Source organism: Perna viridis, chromosome 3 (assembly GCF_037379345.1).
Source record: "Perna viridis isolate PV_CMFRI_1.1 ecotype Kerala chromosome 3, ASM3737934v1, whole genome shotgun sequence".
Classification (NCBI taxonomy): Eukaryota; Metazoa; Mollusca; class Bivalvia; order Mytilida; family Mytilidae; genus Perna; species Perna viridis.
The window spans coordinates 31,052,062-31,074,360 of NC_142447.1; the positions used below are offsets into that span (position 1 = coordinate 31,052,062).

Sequence of the window (22,299 nt, forward strand, 5' to 3'; positions counted from 1 at the left end):
AAAAAAGTGCTTGTCACATTTCACTGAAACTTTGCAAATGCATTCAGTATGTGTGTAGGAAGATACCTGTATAGTTATTTATTTTTTCTAAGACAAAAAGTGACTCTTTAGGTTACAGACCACCAATTCAACCAATGAGCATTTGGAACCTACGCAAAAATAGTCCTACGCAGAAATTACCCCTGTTCCTCATAGTGCTGTGGAAAAAGATCTCATCTTATTTAAAAAATTTAAACAGTTTCTGAAAGGGAAAACATTTCTGTACATTTTATAGGTGCATTTTGCTTCTTGTGATGTGAAGCCTAATCTCCATAATGATTTTTAAATATACCCCTATCTTGTGAAAACACTGGGATTTCCCATGCTATTTATAGACCCTTCACTTCCGGTGACCAGTACTGCACTGCAAGTCTGCTAACCCCACATGCCATTCTGAGGATTGTGAGCTGACATATGTAGAATCATGCTGATATATAGTCCTCTGCAGGTTAAAGTTAAGGTAAAGTCCAGAGAAGCCATTGAATATTGTGAAATTAGCATAGAAGCCTATGGAAAGTGGAATTAGTGGTTTTTAGCCTTACCCAGTTTTCGATTCAAACACAGGGGCTCGTTACAATAAACTATATAGGTCAAAATTATACATTATCAGGGCCCCGATAACTACATATATAAAGCCGTTGCCAGTTGTTTAATCTGACTCCTGGTATCAGTTGTTTTGAAAGAATTGGTCATCACGGTTGTGAAAGAGTATTCAAATCGAGGGGATCAAGATTCTAGCGGAAGTTCCCCGATTTTGGAGCATATAGCATTCGTGCCATTTCGGATGTTGATGGCCTATAGTAAGCCAAAATCAGCGGCAGAAAAAAAATGACGATCAACGACTTTGAAGACTTTAGTCTGATTTTCTTAATGTTTTTGTTTACTCGATAAAAGTTAATTGATAATTCAACATTAAAAAGGTAATATTAGTCACACAAAGTTTGAACTTATCATAACTGCGTGAAAATGAATTTAAGAAAAAAAAAATTAGGATTCAGTATTTTTGTTGTCATGTTGGCATAATTGACTTTTGCATATTCTTTTTTTTTAACTGACAAAAGTACGTTCAAATACTTGATACGCAAGACGAGCGTCTTTAAATCTACGACACGCGTCGTATTATTTAGCATTCTAAAATAATTTATATAAGGATATAGAGTTTATGCTGTCCTTCCATTCGTTCGCACATCTATCACTATATTGCATCCAAAACTCATTCAACACCACTGAATGAATTTTTCATTGTTGAGTTACCCTTTAAATGAGTTTTAATTACAGTTTTTCTTGTTTAACTGGAAACTTAAACGCGATTTAAATGCTTGCTGGTTATATACAGAGTTTTTGTATCCTGGTTAATTTATTAAATATACACATTATATGTACTTTTTAAAATAGAATATTGATTTAATTCGGAGTTCGTGAACATTTTTATGATGTGCCCAACGCTACCATTAAAGACAGCTGTATACCCTTTTCTTCTTCCCTGGACTACTAGAAAATGAAATGAACGATTGATTCTAGAAACACATAGGACGTACGTGATCTTTCCTCCCTTCTAATTTAAGTTTCATATTATGTATTATTCCATATAACGTCTGTTGCTTTTTTATCTTGATTTCCTCAATATCATTCCTGAATTATCCAGTATTTAGTACCAATATTACAAGTTTCCCATAGAGTGACATCATGTAAGTGCTGAATCGCCTGAAATTGGCCACTTATACCCACATTCTCCGTGACTTCATTATAACGTGATTAGGCTTATTTTGTGCATATTCATTTTATCATTTGATAATTACATAACTTAGCTAATGTCCCATTCTTATGACAAAATTTCACATGATTGCATGCATGTAAATTAACATACGGGTGCGAGTTCGTCCGCACGAACGCTTTTACTCGCGTGTGTAAACTGTTTTTGAACATGCATTTGGGTGAGTATTTTTCTAGATCGATTTACAGATAGTAAAGTTCACATACCCTTGTTTTTTGTGAGAATTCTGCGCGGATCAAACTAAAGGTACCAATATTAGTCTAAAATTGTTAGTAGTATATTTATTCTTCAAAATGCCGCAAAAAAAGGTAAGCTGGTAGAAAAATATGATGTGTTGAATTGGAGGACAAGGCAAAACTTCTACTTTTAAAGTTTTTGTGATGCAACTTTTTTTCTTCTATGTGTTCTGAGTTACCAATTTCGTTTTTTTCCAAATCTAGGACCATTTGTTTTTCGAAAATCTTTAGACGTTATTTGCCACGCCAATGTCCTTTTAAGAATTGTAATCCGGAATAGTAGCCATGATTTTTGTTTTGAATGAGACATTTGGCTGATTTTATTTATAAGGCCATATAAAAAAAAATCTTTTTCGTGTGTTTGATTTCAAAGATACCAAGCATATGTCATCAAAACATTTATTTTTAAATACATGTATGCACAAAGTAGTCCAAAGCCGCTTTTATATCATGCTCACCCTGGACATTTGGAGACATATAGTCATAAATCAAAATACACATTTTAGTTATTTTCAGCTAGGTAATAGTGACCTTTTTTCTCTTGATAGATAGATACAGGCTGTACACAATTGAATTTATACAACAATGGGTACTTTTAATTCCAGTTATAGAAACCCAGGGCGGAACCAGAGGGGTAGGGGTAGAGTCTCCTATTTGGTAATGTCTGTCTAATTAACAAAATTTTCCATCAAAAATGGAGGGGTTCCATTCACAAGAACCTTTCTCTGGATTCTAAACAGGAGTATATTCATTTAAATATGATTGGTATATGACAGGAAATTATAAGTTTCCATGTACATGTACTTTTAAATGCTACAAAACATGCTTTAACACACCTTTCATTTTGAAATGCCTGTACCAAGTCAGGACTACGGCGGTTTTCTAATTTTCCGGTTTTTACCCTGATATTGCCATTGGTGATACGGACTTTCCTTTTAGACTATTTCTTTTGACTACTGCCTAGATTTATTTATCTATTTAATTTATGAAAAATCCAGATAAATGTGCACATGTGCAAATTTGCTTACGTATGTATTTTTTTGTATTGAGAATGCAAGTAATTAATCCTTTTCACGAGTTTAAAATTCATATTTATAGTTCATATATTAATCATTCACTTTGAAAAATCTATACAAACCTGCTGGTACTTATACAATTGGAAGTGCGATGAAAAAGACCGAATTAGATGACAAGAATAATCATTTATTATTTCTTAAAACAAGACCGCTAAACAAATATTGAAAATGAACTGACAGGTAAATACAAAACATAATTACTTTCCAGTAAATATTAGTAGACAAAATACAAATATGGAAGGTCGAAATAATCTATAGTTACTTCTCTTCCCTTTAGGTAACACAGCTAAGTAGCCGAACAAAATGGTCTGACTCTCCCCATACCGAATGATGGAATTAAAGAAAATTTTCGGCATAGTGACTTATTTTGGTAAGATCGTATTATGGGTGTATGCATTTGTTCAAAATACTTTTTTGTTTTGTTGAAACGATTTTGTGTGTATTTTTTATTTATTCATTTATTTTTTTGTTGTTTTTCTGTTTTGTTTTGTTTTGCGTTTGTTATTGTTAATTTTTCATCATTTTGAGTTAGAATCCTAAGACAATTTATATAGGCGTTTATAGTTTATGCTGTCACTCCGTTCGTTTGTCCGTTTATTCGTTCGCTCATCTATCACTGGTTTTCGCCCGCAACTCCTTTAAGGCCGCTGAATGAAATTCCATGAATTTCACACATTCGAACGCATCATAGTGCATTTCTTAAAGCAAAACATGGACTTAATTATCCGTCAACCAAACGGAAACCATTATCTATCTTTTCCGAAACTGCTCAATGGAACTCGACTCGATGAAACTTTGCATTAATCTTAATTACGTAGTACCATTGTGCACTTGCTATTCTGCATTTCCATCGGACTGACAGAAGTTCAATGATTCAAAACAAATTCTTTGTCACGCGTCATCCAAGGAGCAGTTTTCTCTGCAACTATTCACTTGACGGAAGCATTTTATAGAGATGCACAGTGACTTATTTTGGTATGATCATTATTACGGGTGTATGCAATTGCTCGAAATACTCTCAGTTTGATTTGTTGAAAAGTTTTTGTGTGTATGTTTAATTATTTTTTTCTCGAGTATATGGAAGTACAGAAAAATAACGAAAATATATATTTAAAAAATCACGATTTAAGTAAGTTAAACACTTGTTATAACTTTTTTTAATTCGACATGTTTGGCTTGTCCAAGGTTAACTTTTTCTTAAAATAAATTATACAAATATAAAGAAATACCAAGTAACTGCAGATGTATATTTGCCCTATCAAATAAAAAGGTTCATACAGTCATTTTGTCAATCTCTAATTTCACAGAAAAAATGTCCCATACAGAATCGGGAAATGTGTCACATTTGAAAAGTGAAATTGGAAGCAAAGAACACAGATACAAAATGAAGAAAGCTAAATATTTGTATCACTAAATTAATGTTGTTTTGGTAAAAATATAACACTTAAAAACTGTCGGAAGTTGGATTATGAAATATACCCACGCGCATTACGACTCTATTATTTTGTTCTTTCGAGATGCTCTGGGTTACACAAAGGGCAACACTGCTATAACTACACACAATTATAGTTAGTAGATGCAAGCTCTGGCGAGAGATTTACTTAAACCTAAATACAAAGTTAACAATTAAATGTTAGAACAACGCTCATTGATTAGGTCGACACAATAACATAAGTGCAAGTACGATTTCCGTTTGTCTTCTTCTCCGTTTTTCGGTGGACATGACATTTAACGATCAACACTGTTGTAGTCCAGCTAGATGCAGGAACTGCTCTTTCACAATTTAATCCGAGTTTTTAGTGGGGTTCGTACTGTTTATTTTGTCTATTTGTGAATTTATTTGTTTTGTACTCGACGATTGTTTTCCCCCTTTCGTCCGTTTTATCATGGCTGTATTTATTTTACAATGTACTTCCATGCTGTGATACACTCAGCATGGTTTTATCATAGGGTTTACATTCGATTGTAACTTATGAATTTCAACTTCAAATTCCGGTTAAAATTCAATGAATACAAAGTATTTTTGTCTTCATAAACAAGAAAAAGCAAAAAGAAATCTTTACAAAATTTCCAAATTAAGACAATTTTATCAACAGTTTTTGTAACAAATTATCTTTCATGTCCGTGACTTATTGCAACCACAGACAATACGAATGCATTCATCGTGGTTTAGAGCTGGAAAAGTTGATAGGTTGTACCATTTCTCTGAAATAAAAAGATATATTTGAAGGATTTTTATACATATATCATCATTTTTGGTCTTTTTTTGGGGACAATGTTGACAATTTGATATTTGACAATATTTATTTTAAAGATTGAGAAGCGGCTGAGGATAAAATAATTATGTCCTTTATTCATCATTTATATAGTGTGCGATTAAATTCCGTTGTTGAAGGTATTGGAATGTCGTTGTGCTGCATGCCAATAGTTTAATATTTTTATGCATTGCAAGCGGACGACAAAAGAGTACCGATGATAATGCATAGTACTAAGTTCCCATGTTGTCACCTTCGTGATAATGAGACAATATCCAAGTCTAATATGTATTTAACATTTACGATCACTTTAGTCTTGATTCATTCTCAAAATTTTGCAGTTAAACCACTTTAATATTGTATTGATATAGCGTAAACGGGAAATTAAACTATTTCATATTATAAAATGTCATTGATTATCGCGACAATAAATTCTTTTTTTTTTTTTTATATAATTACAATAAATTCTTCATGAATCTAACTGTAGAGAATAGTGGGATAAAAGACCCAGAAATTTCAGTTCATTTCCGATACTTATGCATTGCTAGATCATGTAAGGGCCATTCCCCCATGAAATCGGAAATTTAAATTTAAATTTTCATTTTTATTTTTTTTTCCGATTTATTCATTAAGTATTGAAAAACATTTGCCATTCTCGTAAAAAAAACTATATTGATTTTCATCCTTGAGCACAATATTTACCATCAAGCTTGACTTTTTTATAGGATTAGAAATTAATTTGTCTATTTTGATTTTTTTGGGTGGGGGATTTGCTTCCGAGTATAGTATGTTCCCATTGTATCAGTGGTACCGCTGTATCACGGTATTACTTAGAATAAGACCATGAACGATACACATTTAAAACAAGTACTATCTTAAAAAAAAGATAGCCGACACTGTAAAATTTGTTCTTTTTATTTATAATTTTCTACATTTCATTCACGAAATAACTCAAGCCCGCAATTTTAATTTTCGATACAGTTTTTTTTTTGGCCAATCGGGAAGCAGACTTGCGATCAGGTGACTTGCGTTTCCATGAAGAGCGTCTTTAAGGTCGGGAGTAAAAAGCGAAACTATACCAATAGCGTCGAAAAAATGTGTGTAGGGAATTGTTTTTTTTTATATTGCATATAGAGAGTACTATATCCCCCAACTTTCGTTGTGATAAATCATATTTACCATTTTTTAAGAAGCTTGCGAAATATTGAAAATTGTCTACAGAATCCATATAAAATATAGTCAAATGTTGATTTTGATAAGGCTCAATTATATTGTATCTCAAAATCAAGTTCGGTGTTCGATGTCTTTAAATTAGAATTGTAAAGTTTGTTTATTCAGGGTCATCTTTGAGAAAAACTAGGAAAATTTATCTACTAGAAATATTAGGTATGGTCTAACTTAAAGCATCCAAATGAAACAAGCAAAACGATCAAATCTTCTTTGAACATATAATTGGTAATATAGGAAGTAATAAATAAAATATGTCATTGATCTGACCTTAAACCAACAATATTAACCTAAAATATCAAATTATCATTACAATTCACCTTTCTAAAACACGAGTTACCTCTAAGAATACATAATGAAGTCTTGTGGTAGTCTAAACTTGATCAACTTAGATTAGTGTAATATCCTTTTAATTTCTCTTAAAATGTATGTTCAATAATCTCTTTTTAAGAATTAAGGAATTTCACCTTATTACTTTTTTATGTTTCATACAATGCATGCATATTTAAAGGGAATACATTTAATATGATCATCCGGTTGATTAATAAAATAGTGACAATTAAAAAGTGATACTCTGTACTGTTTCTTGGTTTGTGTCATGAAAGGTATATTGGGAAGTAAATGTTGAACTTCAATGTAATAATCTGAATGAATCGTACAATTGTGACATTTCATATGTTCGTCTCCAAGTATGATCAACAGAAAAACTTGTTTACCTGTGCAGTACGTGTTGTTCGTGTAGCCGTTTGGGTCTTGCGAGCTCCTCCACCCGTATACTAGCTTTCTTTATCAAAGGTTTTAACCTGGGTCCAACAATGGATGGTCGGCCACAGCCATAGTAAAATTGGGGACTGTTAAAATAGTAAATCACAGTGTAGGATATCTTTGGATATTTTTTTTCGGCAACAACGCCAAGATGATAAATACAAATATAAAAACATTATCAAAATGATGAAAATCCCTTTTAGGGGACATGGGTTCAGTAACAGACACAGTCTAAACATTTGGAGCCACTTTAGTTGCTGCCTCTGTTTAAAGAAGAAAGTTTCAGTCAAGTTCGCGCAGTTCAATTTTCTGTGTTTACGTTTTAGTTCTTCTGTGCGGTACGCTTTGTTCCTTTCTGTCTGTTGTCCTTTGGTGTTAATTCCCCCCCAGGTATTGCTACTTTTATTACAAATTCACACACCAAGGCTTATTTTTAACTATAAATCATAGTTACCTGACCGTGTCTGTTCGACTATGTGTAGGTTTTGGACTCGCTAATTCTTTTACTCTATCATTTGCCTCCTTTACTGTTTTAGGTTCTGTAATAAAGGAAGGTCTTCCTGCGCTGTAGAAATACAAAGGTCTACAAAAAAAAAAAAAAAAAGAAAAAATGCCAAAAAAAAAACCAAACCAAAACAAAACAAAACAAAACCATATTTGCATTTCTATTTGATTTTACACTTTTAAAAATTTTAAAATGTGCATACACAACATATATACATTGTAATTTGAATCAATGAACCATAAAGGAAGTGGGAGGTTCAGTGCGCGTTAAAAGCTGGTTTAATCCACTATTTCATCGGAAATACCTGCACAAATTCGTGATAATTAAGGTTGTTTCCAACTTTCCTGTTTTTACCTCGTTATTGTCATTATTGTCATTTGTTATACTGACTTCTTTTGACTATTTTTTTTACTAGAGTTCCTGTCTATAAGTTCGGTAATTGTGTTTTTACTATACCCTAGAGTTCCTGTCTATAAGTTCGGTAATTGTGTTTTTACTATACCCTAGAGTTCCTGTCTATAAGTTCGGTAATTGTGTTTTTACTATACCCTAGAGTTCCTGTCTATAAGTTCGGTAATTGTGTTTTTACTATACCCTAGAGTTCCTGTCTATAAGTTCGGTAATTGTGTTTTTACTATACCCTAGAGTTCCTGTCTATAAGTTCGGTAATTGTGTTTTTACTATACCCTAGAGTTCCTGTCTATAAGTTCGGTAATTGTGTTTTAATTACTCTTTACCCAAGCAAATGTTTGATGTATTCTGTTCCAGTTCAGATGATTTTGTTTGTCTATACCTTCGTCATATCGTATTTTATTGAAATGAATCCTGTATCGTATAACTAGGATTAGACAGTGCCTTGTTAATGTTAATGCCATCAGTAAATCAGCGTTCACGGGTTACTTATTTCAAGTAAGGACCGTTTTGTACTTACTTTATATCTTCACTTCGGAAGTTTCTTTTCGGTTTAGACAGAAGTACAACTCTCTCACTTGCCATAGGGATTTTTCTAGGAATCGGCCGTAATGTTTGTTGTGATCCCCATCTTACATTTAACCTTTAAACCAAAAAAAGAGGAAAGAATATTGAAATAGTAACTATAGAACTACAAACCAGTATCATCCAGTTTGAAAGTGACTTTTACTTCTTTTTTGAACATATACTTGGTATTGTAAGTAGTAGTGATATCCTTGTATCATTGATCTGACCTTTAACCAACAAAATTATCATAAACAGTCAAATCATTGTAATACTTAGGACTAAGATACGACATAAAATATCTCCTTTGACGTCTTTTCAAATGAGAAATCTTATGATAATCTTATAAATAATTATTTTTAGACTGTCATGATTTATCATAGAAAACTTTTACTTGGATGTATTGTGTTAGTTATGTTAAAATTGGTCGACATATTGTTTTGACCTGAACTTTTGAATGTATGAATACATTTGTTCGGTCGATTAGTGGACGCTGTTGTTATTTTGTACACTTTGAATAGCAAAACAAACGCTTTATTTCTGTGATTGTACCCAATCCTTTTGCATCATCATACTTCTTGTACCAACTTTTTTGTCAGAGCCCCCATTTCGTATATTGTAGTACGGAAGGGGGTTCTCAGTACATGTATGATATACTTGTCTCTATTTTGTTCTTAACTTTTTTAAAAAGTACATTATTTAGGAAGCTGTATTATTGATACCCTATATGGAAGAGTGATCGTTTTGATCAACAGGACTCGGCGTGGTAATTTTACTTGTTACATCTTTAAGATTATTCAGCATGAGTTTATCAAATTAGTCAACACAGTTTAGAGGTATGCGGTAATCTTTCCACAAAACGTGTTAACATTCTAAATCTAACGCATGTTATGTCTTACCCAACATGTGTTGGCGAACCGGTTATAAGCCATCGATCCTGGAGCTGTTTAGGCTTTGACAATGCATTCAAACGTTCTCTTCATAGAAAAATAAAACACACTTTATTAGAATAAAGTATTTATCACAGTATTATTTGTTTACATGCTCACTCATGTTTCATTAATTTGTTCCAACACAAATAAATGAATCCATAATTACGTTGAAAAAGTAAATAATTCTATGTAACTTCATGCAGTTAATGCGTCTCAACATAGACAGAGGTTTGTTTTAGTTTAGTTTTCATTGTATACCAACATTTTAATACTGCATTATTTATGATGTTGAGTAGGCATATTTATAAATTATTAAAACATACCGTGTTAAGATTGATTTTACTTACTTTCTGTACTTATATTGATTTGATTACCTTCCAGTACTTACGAGTTGAGTGTTGGTGATGGTGAATGTGTTACAGGTGATAATCTGACAGCATTATTCCTCCGTTTATGACCCATATTCCTGCACTTAAAAATTATTTACTTTTACATTTATAAAACTTCAACTGCATTACTGTGTGTAAGGGGTAAATACCAAGAGATTAGAATTATTAATTACCATTTAAGATTTAAATCTGCGAGAAACACATTCAAATACTTAGATAATGTAGGATTAACCAATAACGGTTATAAATTGTAATGCAAAGGGGATATTACCCATAGGTTCCGTTCATTTAACGCACACAAGGTTTTATTTGGATGCAAGACAGTCCTTTTACTTTACAATGTTGTAGCAATATATATATCACCTTCAGAAGGCCTTTGAAATTCACATTACCCTCCCCTTTCCGACATATACCACCATCAACTCGAGCATACACGTGGAAATGTGCAAAATGAACGATTACGTTCCGTATGATGAATCTATTCATCTGATAGCCTTAAAATTGTAAAAGCACCAAATTTTGATAGCGATATCACCTCCGTAATACTGTCATGGTAAAGAAATGAGCGTATCTTACAGATCTATAACCGATGTCAGTCACTGAATTAAATAGTGAACAATAATTATGTTACTTTTTCGACAATTTCAGCAAAACTGCAATCTTAACAAATTAGTCAAAGGTATCTTTCATACTAATTACTATTTGTAAGGATCTGTAGTGGTGGTCTTTTATTTTTATTAAACGAAAAAGTCTATTTTCATAAATCAAACATTTAAATACCACACATTTTCTTTTCAATTTAGATTATCATTTTTATGCAACTTGAGTTAAATTATGAATTATTAACATTTTCAAAGAAAAAAAAATAAAATTTATACCGGTAATAATAAATGCAGGGTTTGTATGGATGAGCTTAATATTTTTATTATTCAATATAGTGATCAAATAAAGATAGAGAATACAATAAAAATTGTACTGCTGATGCTTGCAAGAAGGACTGATAATCACATTTATTATTGTCAAAAATATACATTTTTTTTCTTACAGTATAGTATTTTCATTATGATGTAAGTGTTAAATGTAATTCCAAATTATGACTGTCAATATTTGAATACTTAACAATTTTCAAATCGGTAAGTACAAATACATAACAACTAACTAATCTAAAATAATGTCAATAAGAATCCAATAAAACTTGATCACTTATTTCGTTTTGTAGAATCGTAATGTGTGTAATAGAATTAAAGATAAGTAATTGGACATTATAAAGGGGAGACCGTGTTTATTATGGATTTTTTAAAAATGACTTAAAACGTTTGACCAATTCGCCAAATACATCTCAAGTCTTCATAAAATTACTACAAAGAATAATTATTTTTACAAAAAAAAAAAAAACGTTTAATTAACTCTTCAAAGTTTTATTTTTTAGTGAACACGACATTTGGAATAGCTCCGCCAGTCGTCAGTGAATGGATGAATATTGCTGCTAATGGAGCAGATTCTGAGGTAGAATTAACCCGCTCTCATACATTGAATGAATTACCGATGAAGGTTGATGTTCAGATTAGGGTTCAACATGAAAGCACATACTACTACTTTAATGCACAGAGTTCAGCACAATCTGGAAGTTATAACACCGAGTATGGAGGTGTGATCTATATGTTCGACGAATCAAATGTTCGGATTATAGCCCCAGGTCCAAGTAACTGTCCGTCATGCAATGGTTACGTCCTTCTCCTAGGTAATAGTTTGTTTCAAATCTTTTTAAATAAAAAGGTTAGATAATTTTGTGAAAATATTCTTTTATGAAGTCACCAATACTGGCCTTAAATTGCTGTATATGAGCAAAAACGATTGATGATCATTAGGGTAAAATTGAATGATAATAATAATCTAAGTTAGAATATTGTTATTCCAATAAGGAAACTTGTTTTGCTGACAATTTTAAAAGATTGAACGAATAACTATCCTTTTTTGTAAAGATTATCGATAACTGGCGAATTCAAAGTATTCTGTGGTAGTGGTTTCTTTGGATATATACGTCTTATGGTAACTTTTTTTTTCTAATTACACGACACATAAGAAAATGCCCCCCCCCCCAAGAAACAGGATCTTAAAAAGAATCTCCATACAAAGCTTTACTAATTCTTATGTTTTTATTGATCTTGTCGCAATATTTGCAATAAAAACAAAATAGACCAATTGAACATTATCAATCGAGAACAAGTTCAAAGAAACATATACCTAAAATTGCAAAAAAAGTCTAAAAAGTCAACTATAATAAAAAACGAAAAAAGAGAAACTATGTGCTCATATGTGTCAGTATATTATATATATTAAGGTAACATTGGACAAATTTTCTATATTGTGACACGAAAATACAAGTTGTAATAAATATGATTGTTTCTATACATGTTGCAAATTGTACAACCTTCATCATAAAATTGTTTGCCACTTGTACAGCCTTTTTTATGGACTTTTTAGTATCAAAATGTATCAAATACGGAATGCAAATGTGTGAAACTGATTTAATTATAAAACAATAACAAAATATAATAAAATTATGAAAAAATCATAAATATTCGCTAAATATCAATTAAATAAATGATAATTCTACCTGTTACTACAAGTAGAGCATGCATGACATTTGAAATCACATAGTACTTTATTCTTACGGTTTTTACACATCCCCGTCCTACAACTGTCCCTCTTACCATGACAATAGAAATACCAATGCCAAAACCCACTGACATCTTACGACCTCTCTCAAACTACACTCAACATAAGTAACAGCAAATGCATTCTAATGCACACCTTCTGTAACTTCGATTTGTGGCCTACTCATATATCCCTTAATTTGTCATACTCTAGTTCCTGCTTTGTTACTTTAATGCTTATTCATATTCATCTCAATACCTCCAAAGTTTCTCTGATCAACAGGACCTTTGTCAACTGATAGAATAGGGATGATAACTTTATCGCTAGCACTTAACAAACTTAGCATTTTCTTTGTCATTTTGGTGAGCAAATCAGCTTGCGCTTGTTGTCCTGATAAGTCACGTTTCCTCGCCCGCGCGATGTTTGGATAACTGATACTTAATATGAATTTGTTGGTAGAATTCGTTTTGATAACCAGCCATTTGCAACCTTGTCCACTGGTGTTATAATGTTATATTTTCATACAACTACTACTCATTTCTTACTGATGGGACATTGACATCTATTCAAAGTGATTGATCAGCATAATTGAACATTTTTAGTATTGGTTTATTAATCATTACTTAGTTATTCTTACATAATTTTCACACTTATTAGTGTTAATGTTTAGAATTAATTTTGGAGGTAAAACTTTTGAATCAAAAGGGGTTGTACAAGTCGCAACAAATTTCTTGGTAAAAGTTGTAAAGATGCAATATGTACATAAATAATTGTACATTGTGCAACTTGTATGAAATTTCAACTTGTACACGACATAGACACACCATATTGTCTTATGTTCATGTTGATTACCACGTGGCTTTTTGGGTGATGACTAAATCCTGAGATCAAACATCGTCTAAAAACGGGTATCAGTTTCAAGTTGAGAACGAGTTAAGAAGCACACCAGTTAACATGCAAAATGTAATTCATGGTTGGAACACGTACATATTTTTATTTTTGATAAATTGTTTAAGATGATATAGTTAACAGAATTTCCTATAAACGGAGATAAACATTATATAGAATGTGCTGTAAAATTCCCCAAAAAAAAAAAAATAAGGGATATAACCCTTAAAATGATACTAAAATACAATAGAAAGCATTGGCTTTTCCATGTGAATTATCTCCTATGAGCAGACAGATTGAAATGATTAATTACACTTTTCATCATATAGTCCTATAAAGCAACTTAATAGCAAAAATAGCAATGTGTAGCCTTGTTGGGGGTGTATCACATATAACAGAATTTGCATTATTCTTACAAAGACTGGTACATAATTGTCCCTGTAACTGAGATAATTCTAAAATAATATATGAGTAAAAAGATGAAACTTTGTTACCACAAATGAATGGAAACTAATGATACGAAATTCAAAATGATCATATTGGTCGTGGATATTGTTCTCTTGCCCTTTTTTCAAATAAGTGAGAATAATCAGCCTCATTTGCTTTTGTTAGGTGACAGTAATTCTATTGGTCCCCCAAATATGCCAAAGAAATTTAAAACTGGAGAGGTTCGTTTTCGAGCATGGAGAATGTGCACCTTTGGTAAACCATCACTCGTTCGAAGTCTTCTGATAGATAACGGTAATTTGTATCTATTTAACTAAATTTGTAACCCAACAGCATGGTTAGAATGACAAATAATCAAAGGAAATGAAATTGATAGAAAAAGTGTTCATTACAAATATTTGAATGAGTAAACATAATGTTAAGAGAAACACTGAATTAAATGATTGCCTGTCGCCATGCTTGAAATTTTTAAAAATAAAACAATACGCATTATATGATCAGCTATTGAGAGTGATCAATTAAAGAAAACCAAAGTATAATAGTTGTGTTGATTTTTTTTTCAAAGAAAAGTGTGTTTCTGGTTAATGCATCGACTACGAAGACTTTTTCTCATATGATGTTTTTTTTATCAATATTTACAGTATATGGAACTCAGGGTGAAATACCCCACGGATTATTGGACCTAGATCTACTTATCGTGCACGTTCGTTTACAAAATTCATCATATTTAGTGCATGGCGAAGGTAGGAAATATCCATGTCCTTCTACTATCACACCTTTAACTACTAAACGATACCTATTAAAACATGCTACAAAAGAAGAAACAATCATAGAACTACATAAACTAAATATTACGCAAATGACTTTTTTTTTTAAACAAATCTTTTTTCATATTACATCCTTTAATTTTAAATGATCAAAAAAGTAGATTATTCAGACATCTTTATTCATTCCTAACGAACAAAAACTCAAGAAAAGTCAGCAATTAAAGCCGATCATTTTACTTTTTTTCAAATCATCGATCTAACATTTCTATAGTGAATTCTGTCGATAAGTTTTCGATTAACAGAAATTTCTATTGATTGTTATTTGATATGTAATGGATTAGTAATCTACGATATTTATATAGATTTAGCACAGGTTCTCACAACTACACAACCTTTTGGTGGTATCATGTTTGCCTTTAACAACAAGAACATCCGCTACTGGGCTCCAAAAGGAGGAAGTGGCACGAACGAAGCTAATGGTATAAAATATCATCAATATATAACTAAGTACCTACATTTTACTTCATTCTATGACTAATTTATAGGCTCGTTTTTCCTGGTTCCTAATATAGCACACCTGCAATGTGTACGCAGATTATATAAATATGACAAATGACATGGTTTATTATTGCGATTATGGAGCTACTCATAATTCACCTCAACTGAAAATTGACAAAACTTTAAAATTGTATTGCTTAGTTTTAGAGAAATTGAATAAGGTGTTTATAATTGGTTTTGACAAAAGCATCGGTTATCCATATGTATTAGTATTATTTTATCCGCTTTATTAATGTATAAAAAGCGGAAACGTCGGAGTAGAATGCAAATACATAAGAATACTAAGGAAAAAGCAAGGCATCACACAAAAATACCGAAAGCATTAGAAAATATAACTTCCACAGAAAAGAAAACCAAACAAACCTAAAATTACATCAGAAGATGTGTAAGCATGTCCTGCTTTGCCAGGGACACCCGTAACAGTAGTAGTTAGTAATATCTGGTTAGTCTAGCCACGATAATATAGCTCCCCGACACACTTTGAAACAGACAAAAAAGATATGAAGAAAAGCAAAAATGCATCATCATATAACCTTTTTATGAATAGTACATACTAACAGGGATCACCAAAAGGTCTTCAACAAGTGTAGACACACCTTTAAGTAAGCTCTGAAGGGCGCCGACAACAAAAGTAATAAGAACCATATATAGTAACAGTACGATGACTCTTCTTCAAAATAAACTAAGAAGTCAAATAAGTAAAGACGGGTGCGATTCACATCTGTGCGATACTGTTTGATTTAAAAAAAATTCCATGATGTAAATTGTCATCAGACCATTGGTATAAAAACATCAGTCGTTTATTTTAGAAATTGCCTCAAAAGAGTTCAGAATTTCAAATTCAATACCATTTGGGTATCATCTCAATGTCATAGTCCTTAGATACTTTTGAAAAGCATGTTCAAGGTATTGCAAAGGTTAACATGATTTGGTTGGATATGTGCTTTAATCCATGGATTTCCATATGTTTATGTGGATCCTCCTTTATTGGCACTTTATTTTCGCTATAATTTTAGGCTTTGCCTATAAGGGACATAGCTATTTGTAACCAATTTACATGAACATGCACCATATATCCCTGATGTCTCGACCAACTTGAATATGTGAGACTTCCTTCAACACAGTGATGTGCGCCTACGTTAAAAGTTCAAACAATCACATCCTAACTGCATGCACCACTTCAGACAAAGATTTTGAGTTGTTTTGACAGAAGATGACATCGCTCACCTACCAATGCAATGTAATTACGAATGAATAGCAAGGATTTTTTTCCGGTCAAGTTAAAACAGGTATTTTAAATATTACAGGTGTACCATTTGCTGCAGTTAATGGCTGGGGAATATCAGGATCTGGAGAAATAAGCTTCAGCTCCAATGTCACAGCCACTTTGTTCGGCTATTTTTTCGGAGATTTTGAAGTTGGTCCAAAAGAATTCTCCATTAGTGTCTTTAAAGGTCAAGGGACACAGGATTTGAATGAGGTGGCGACACCTGGCTATTTAAACACAGACGATTTGTTACCTATTTTAACGGTAAGTCAGATACCAGATACTACAGGATCATATGCCTTATAAATGCAAAAACAAAACGCGCCATTACAATGATATGCGTTGGTTCATACATGATAATACACACAACCCGGAAAACACAATAACCTATAGCATGAAAATAATCGATACAAAAGGACAAAACAAAACCAGTTACATTGTATTAAGTAACTAAGAACATTTTTCGGACATAGCAAACAGACCGAAAAATAATTATAAACGAAACCGAACACACCTTAAAAGCAGATAGGATATTCGTTGGTACATTTTAGTTTAAGGAGAATTTCTTTGTTGCACGTTTGTATGTATTTCCTTTATATAGTAAGAAGCTCGGCGTGCTTTACGCTGAATGAAAGTCCGATGAAATGTGAAGAATATTTATGACTAATGGGAGTCGTTGTATTATTGATAATTCAAACTCTATATCTAGTAACGACGACAACAATAGAACTTTTTGGTTGACAACTTGAATTTAAAGGCAAAATGTCTTTGTCTAAATAGGTTTTTCATTAGCAGTAGAACCTTATCCCGGTCGCAACAAAGAATATGAACTAAGGGATATATTTGTACTTCAACAACTAATCTACTTGTCCTGTAATGATCATTAATATAGTTTGTTTAGGAAAGATGGTCAGTTCGGTGTTTAATGTGTTAGTGATCTGGTTTATTCTGTGTTTAATGTGTTATTGATAAGGTTGACACGGCGTTTAATTGGTCAGTGATTCGTTTAATTCGGCGTTTAATTGGTTAGTGATTCGTTTAATTCGGCGTTTAATTGGTTAGTGATTCGTTTAAATCGGTGTTTAATGTGTTAGTGATTTGAATAATTCAGTGTTTAATGTGTTGGTTATTTGTTAAATCAGTGTTTAATGTGTTAATGATTTATCTAAGTCAGTTTTTAATATGTGCCAGCATAAATGATCTAGTTTCAAGTGTCATTTTGGCTGTTTGTGCGTGGTGTTGTGGTCTGTTCGAGTGTGCTATATCGCCCAACACCTCTGTCTTCAGCACTCTAGGTTTTCTGTCGGGGTTACCTCACCCTTAGCTTCTGAACAGAAGTTCTGATCCTGGAAGTACAGGAAGGAAGTTACAGATTCCTAGTTCTGGATTTTCCTCGAGGTTGTCTCCTGAAACCTTTCCCTGTCGAAGGGTGTAGCTGCAAGGCAGCGGAGGTTTTATATCAGTTTTCCGTCTCCTAGATGGGCTATCCTCCAAGGTTTACGACCACATCTATCGAGGCTATCTGGTTTTAAGGCGCCAGTGACTCGCCTTCGCTCTTTCTCCAGTCAGTAGAAACGACCGGACCAGGTCCACCAGTTGGTAAACCCATCGTGAATGTTGGAGTTGGACTGAAGTTGTCAGAGGCTGTTTGAGACGCACGCCGAAAGGGGCATTTAAAATGATGTTGGGAGCCCATTCCCAACACCACCCTTGGCTTTGACAACCTTCCCTGACCGCATAAATGATCTAATTATACTCTGTATGAAGCAAGTGATGCAAAATGTACTGAATATTATGGAATTAATGGGATTGCATTTCTTACCAATTATTTTTTTGTACTAAATTCTAATTTATTCTATTAAATCATTAGTGCAAAATTTAGTATTAGTTTTATTAAAACATTGTAATTATAAACATTTGATATTGAATAGTAAAAACCTGATGTATCGTGTTCTTATTTATAATATTAGTTATTAAATCTATGTACTTACTGCGAAACAACTCCGAATTACTAAAGATCGTTGATGTAATATTTGATATAGATCTGTGATGTAATCTTTTATTATCTGATTTAAAGTTAAGCATTACGTTTTGATAATGATTAAATTCTTACTCAGACAGGTTAAATTTAAAATGTGTGGGTCCTGTAATAATCCATACCCGTGCTTACTATTAACACTTCCCAGGTTGACAATCCATCTCTTTTGTGATGTGCATTATTTAAATGTAATTAACTTAATTAACTACCATGTAACTTTTCATAGATGAAACCGGAATATGACACTGGTGATGCATTCGGGTACAAATTTTATGTTCCTGGATCAACAAGTCTCAATAGCACAAGTCATTATAATGGACTGGTCTATGGAGTCTCACGTAATTCAGTTTACCTATGGCGACCCCCTGGATGTATGATAGTATTGGGAGGAATGTGGGGTGACGGGACAATGAACGACTGTAGTAGACGGGTAGAGGTCACTGCCATGGGAATCAGCTTGAACCATTCTGGTAGGGTAAAGTGAAACTTCTAACATGTAGTACTTTACAAAATATGTCTATGAAAGAATCAGGCAGGTAGTAGTACAATAGGCATAATTAATGAGGACCAGTAATAAAATGATCTAGCTACAATTTGTTTTTATTGAAGTTTCACTTTTACCGAGGATTTGCCTGATTCTTTAATTGATCTGTATTGAAACTAATAATCGACTAAATGTCTGTAGTAGACCACGTACAAATCCAGCTTCATATCAATATTGAAACAGATCGACCAAGAATGTCGCAAAATTGGTTCCCATAGGTATTCCAAAAATATTGTCGACCATAAATTCCAACTCAGAACTTCTGATTGGTTCTCTACCTAATACCAGATAAGCATATCTTTGGGATTTTTGTTTTGTGTAGAAATATCTATGAATAAGATATTTGTATAACTGACTTTGGCATGTCATTGGAAAGTGTAGTTTTCAAAATATGTTTATAAAAATAAGGGTACTAAAATAATGACACTACTGTAAGCCTTATTTCAAACATTTATATACTAGGTTTCAACATTACACAGAACAAAGTTCTTTCAAAAGCGATGCAAAAACTATCATTAGATAGCTATAATTACACAAGTTAAAGACCAATTCAATCTCATTGTATGACATTTGACAGAAAGTGTTTGTGGTGAATTTGGCTGTTCTGCAACACGTATAGGCCCAATGTGTGATTGTGGGGCATCTGGAATGGAAGGACAATTCTGTGGCTCAGGTAAGAATATTTTTTCAAAGGTAAGTAATCGGCAGTTTCTTGTTAACTTGAATATAGTATAATTTATGTTCTAAATATTTTTTGTCAAATAACTTTTGTCTGTTTAAATGTTTTTTTGTAATTTCATATTCTTTGTTGTGTGTGTGTCTTGGAATCTTGGTTCCCTTGAGTTCCCCTTGAAAGAGGAACAATTCTATGAAAATCAAGACAGTTAAAATTATGAAATTATACTTAAAACAGCTATGGCGATTCACCTCACGCATATACTTTTCTAGAGACCTTTCAACCAATCAAGATCACTTAAAATTAAAGATCTGAGATATTTAACTGAATCTCAGGCTTGTGCTTTACTTTTTTGAATTAAACAATTTCAGTTGTACAATGCATGCCTCCAACAGATTTCAACACGGCGATAGTAGGGTATCACGGCACGGAATTTAGTTTCAACTCAACGTTACAGTTCTACTGCAAACCTGGGTACGTTAAATCTAACGGAAGTGATGAGAGACGTTGCAGTCACACTAAAACCTGGATAGGAGACCCATTGGTTTGTGAGAGTAAGACACATAACACTTATAATCACAGTTGTCATGGCTGTTCTTACTTTTTAATCGTTCACTTGTCCTTTTTTCACTTTATTTACACAGGCCCTTGGGACCAGGATTTTTTTAATTACAAAAGAATCATTAAATCATTTTGTTTCAATATTTGAGTTATTATGTGTCTTCTCAGACATGCCCACTTGCTATTTAATGCTGTTTATGATATGCCCAGTTTTTCGTTAGAGAAAGAGATAGACGAAAAACTGGGCATATTATATAAAGCATTAAATAGAAAGCGGATATGTCTGAGAAGACATAATTTATTTACTAAAAATAGAATATGGGGGTCAGACAGCAGATTTTTGCATATATCTCCAAAACCGCTAGGTTTAACCAAATTCTGACATGATGTGTTAGTGTTCGCCATAATGAGATCTATCTGTGGTCAAATTTTGGTGAAAATCTGTTGACCAATGTTGGAGTTATTGGCCTTTTCGGACGTTTTTTTTTTGCTGTTTTTGATGTTATTACTTTCAAAAATCTTCTCAGAATCTGCTGTACAGAATTTACATAATGAAAGTTGGTGTAACTGTTTTTAGGGTATCTTGCACAAAATGACTGGTGAAAAAAAATATGGCCACTGTTATTAAAAATAGAACATAGGGGTCGAAATACATTTTTTTTGCAAAAAACTCAAAAACCGTTGAATTTTCAAAATGATTTGTTGTCTGTTGTAGGATTCATGGCCCTTGAAATAGATTTTTTTTGTCGTTTTAATGTGTAAAACTCTCTGAAACCAATTGCAACAAAATTTAATTAAAGTTGGCAGACTTTTGTTAAGAGTGTCCTCCACAAACCGATCTTTAATTTTTTTTTTCATCTGTCAAAAAACATGGCCGTTGTTACTACAAATAGGACATAGGGGTCAAAATGTTTCTTTTTTCCCCCTCAAATATAGAAGAATAAGGAACACGAAAGCTATCCAGAAGATAAACATGATATTCTGTTTGTTTGTTTGTTGGGGTTTAACGTCCGAGCAGCAATATTTCAGCTATATTCAGACGATGAACTGAAATTGATGATAAAATGAACATGAAATGATGATGAAATAAAAAAGGGATGGGACACAAGGACAATAGGGTCGACAAATTTTGATTGCCACTGGAAATAGGGAGAGGTGGGTAGGGTCGGGCAATTTAGCCTCCTATGGCGGAGCCCTATGGTTCCTACTCCGGGAGAATACCACAGTAGGGTTCTTTAATGTGCGAGGAACGTGGCATCTTTCCCAACACGGTGCACCACTATGGCTTGCGGTCAGGTTTTCCGTATTATGGCCTGACATCTCCAGCATGTAACACACCAGGGGTACCCCATTCCACCACCTGGGGCACACATCCCAGTTGCTCTGTGGGCAGAGCGCCTAACCCCTGGCTAGGTTCCTGAGCACTATTTAGTCGCCTTTTACGACAAGCTTAGCGCTGCTGCAGGCCTATTCTTTTGTTACCCGGAGCATGATATCCTGAGTTGACTGGCAGTATTGAAATCATTTTTAGGCGGCTATTTTTAAAATGGCTGCCATTTTTCGACCATTCTCACCAGTTGCCAATGATTTTTGGTTTCTTCAGGAAACTAGGTGTTTTAAGGTGAATGGTGATGACGAAAGAGTTCTGGGCGTCCATTTCTCGCATATATTTACTTGCTTGTTTGGTAACTCGCCTTAATACAAATTAAGTGTATTAACAAA

General features: G+C 33.0%; 2 protein-coding genes across 3 annotated transcripts in view; one reads left to right on the forward strand and one right to left on the reverse strand.

Moving 5' to 3' along the window:
* Positions 1-22,299, forward strand: part of LOC148621843 (uncharacterized) — a 38,857-nt gene that overhangs the window by 2,027 nt on the left and 14,531 nt on the right. Inside the window, exons 2-10 of the mRNA XM_088576630.1 lie at positions 3,403-3,495; positions 11,603-11,914; positions 14,332-14,460; positions 14,808-14,909; positions 15,296-15,412; positions 16,799-17,022; positions 19,023-19,266; positions 19,918-20,013; positions 20,388-20,570. Coding sequence (XP_088432756.1) covers positions 3,453-3,495; positions 11,603-11,914; positions 14,332-14,460; positions 14,808-14,909; positions 15,296-15,412; positions 16,799-17,022; positions 19,023-19,266; positions 19,918-20,013; positions 20,388-20,570 — 1,450 coding nt within the window. The 5' untranslated portion in view covers positions 3,403-3,452. The remainder of the gene's footprint in view (positions 1-3,402; positions 3,496-11,602; positions 11,915-14,331; positions 14,461-14,807; positions 14,910-15,295; positions 15,413-16,798; positions 17,023-19,022; positions 19,267-19,917; positions 20,014-20,387; positions 20,571-22,299) is intronic.
* Positions 4,710-18,853, reverse strand: LOC148621844 (uncharacterized). 2 transcript variants are annotated; one of them, XM_088576631.1, is made up of 8 exons: positions 18,750-18,853; positions 15,449-15,510; positions 10,173-10,250; positions 9,752-9,829; positions 8,809-8,931; positions 7,827-7,955; positions 7,324-7,458; positions 4,710-5,330 (listed from the first exon to the last, which is right to left on the reverse strand). In XM_088576631.1, coding segments are annotated over exons 2-8 (591 nt in total). In that variant the 5' UTR covers positions 15,451-15,510; positions 18,750-18,853; the 3' UTR covers positions 4,710-5,284. The 2 variants fall into 2 exon arrangements, with proteins under 2 accessions (XP_088432757.1, XP_088432758.1); XM_088576632.1 differs by having other exon boundaries at positions 10,173-10,255.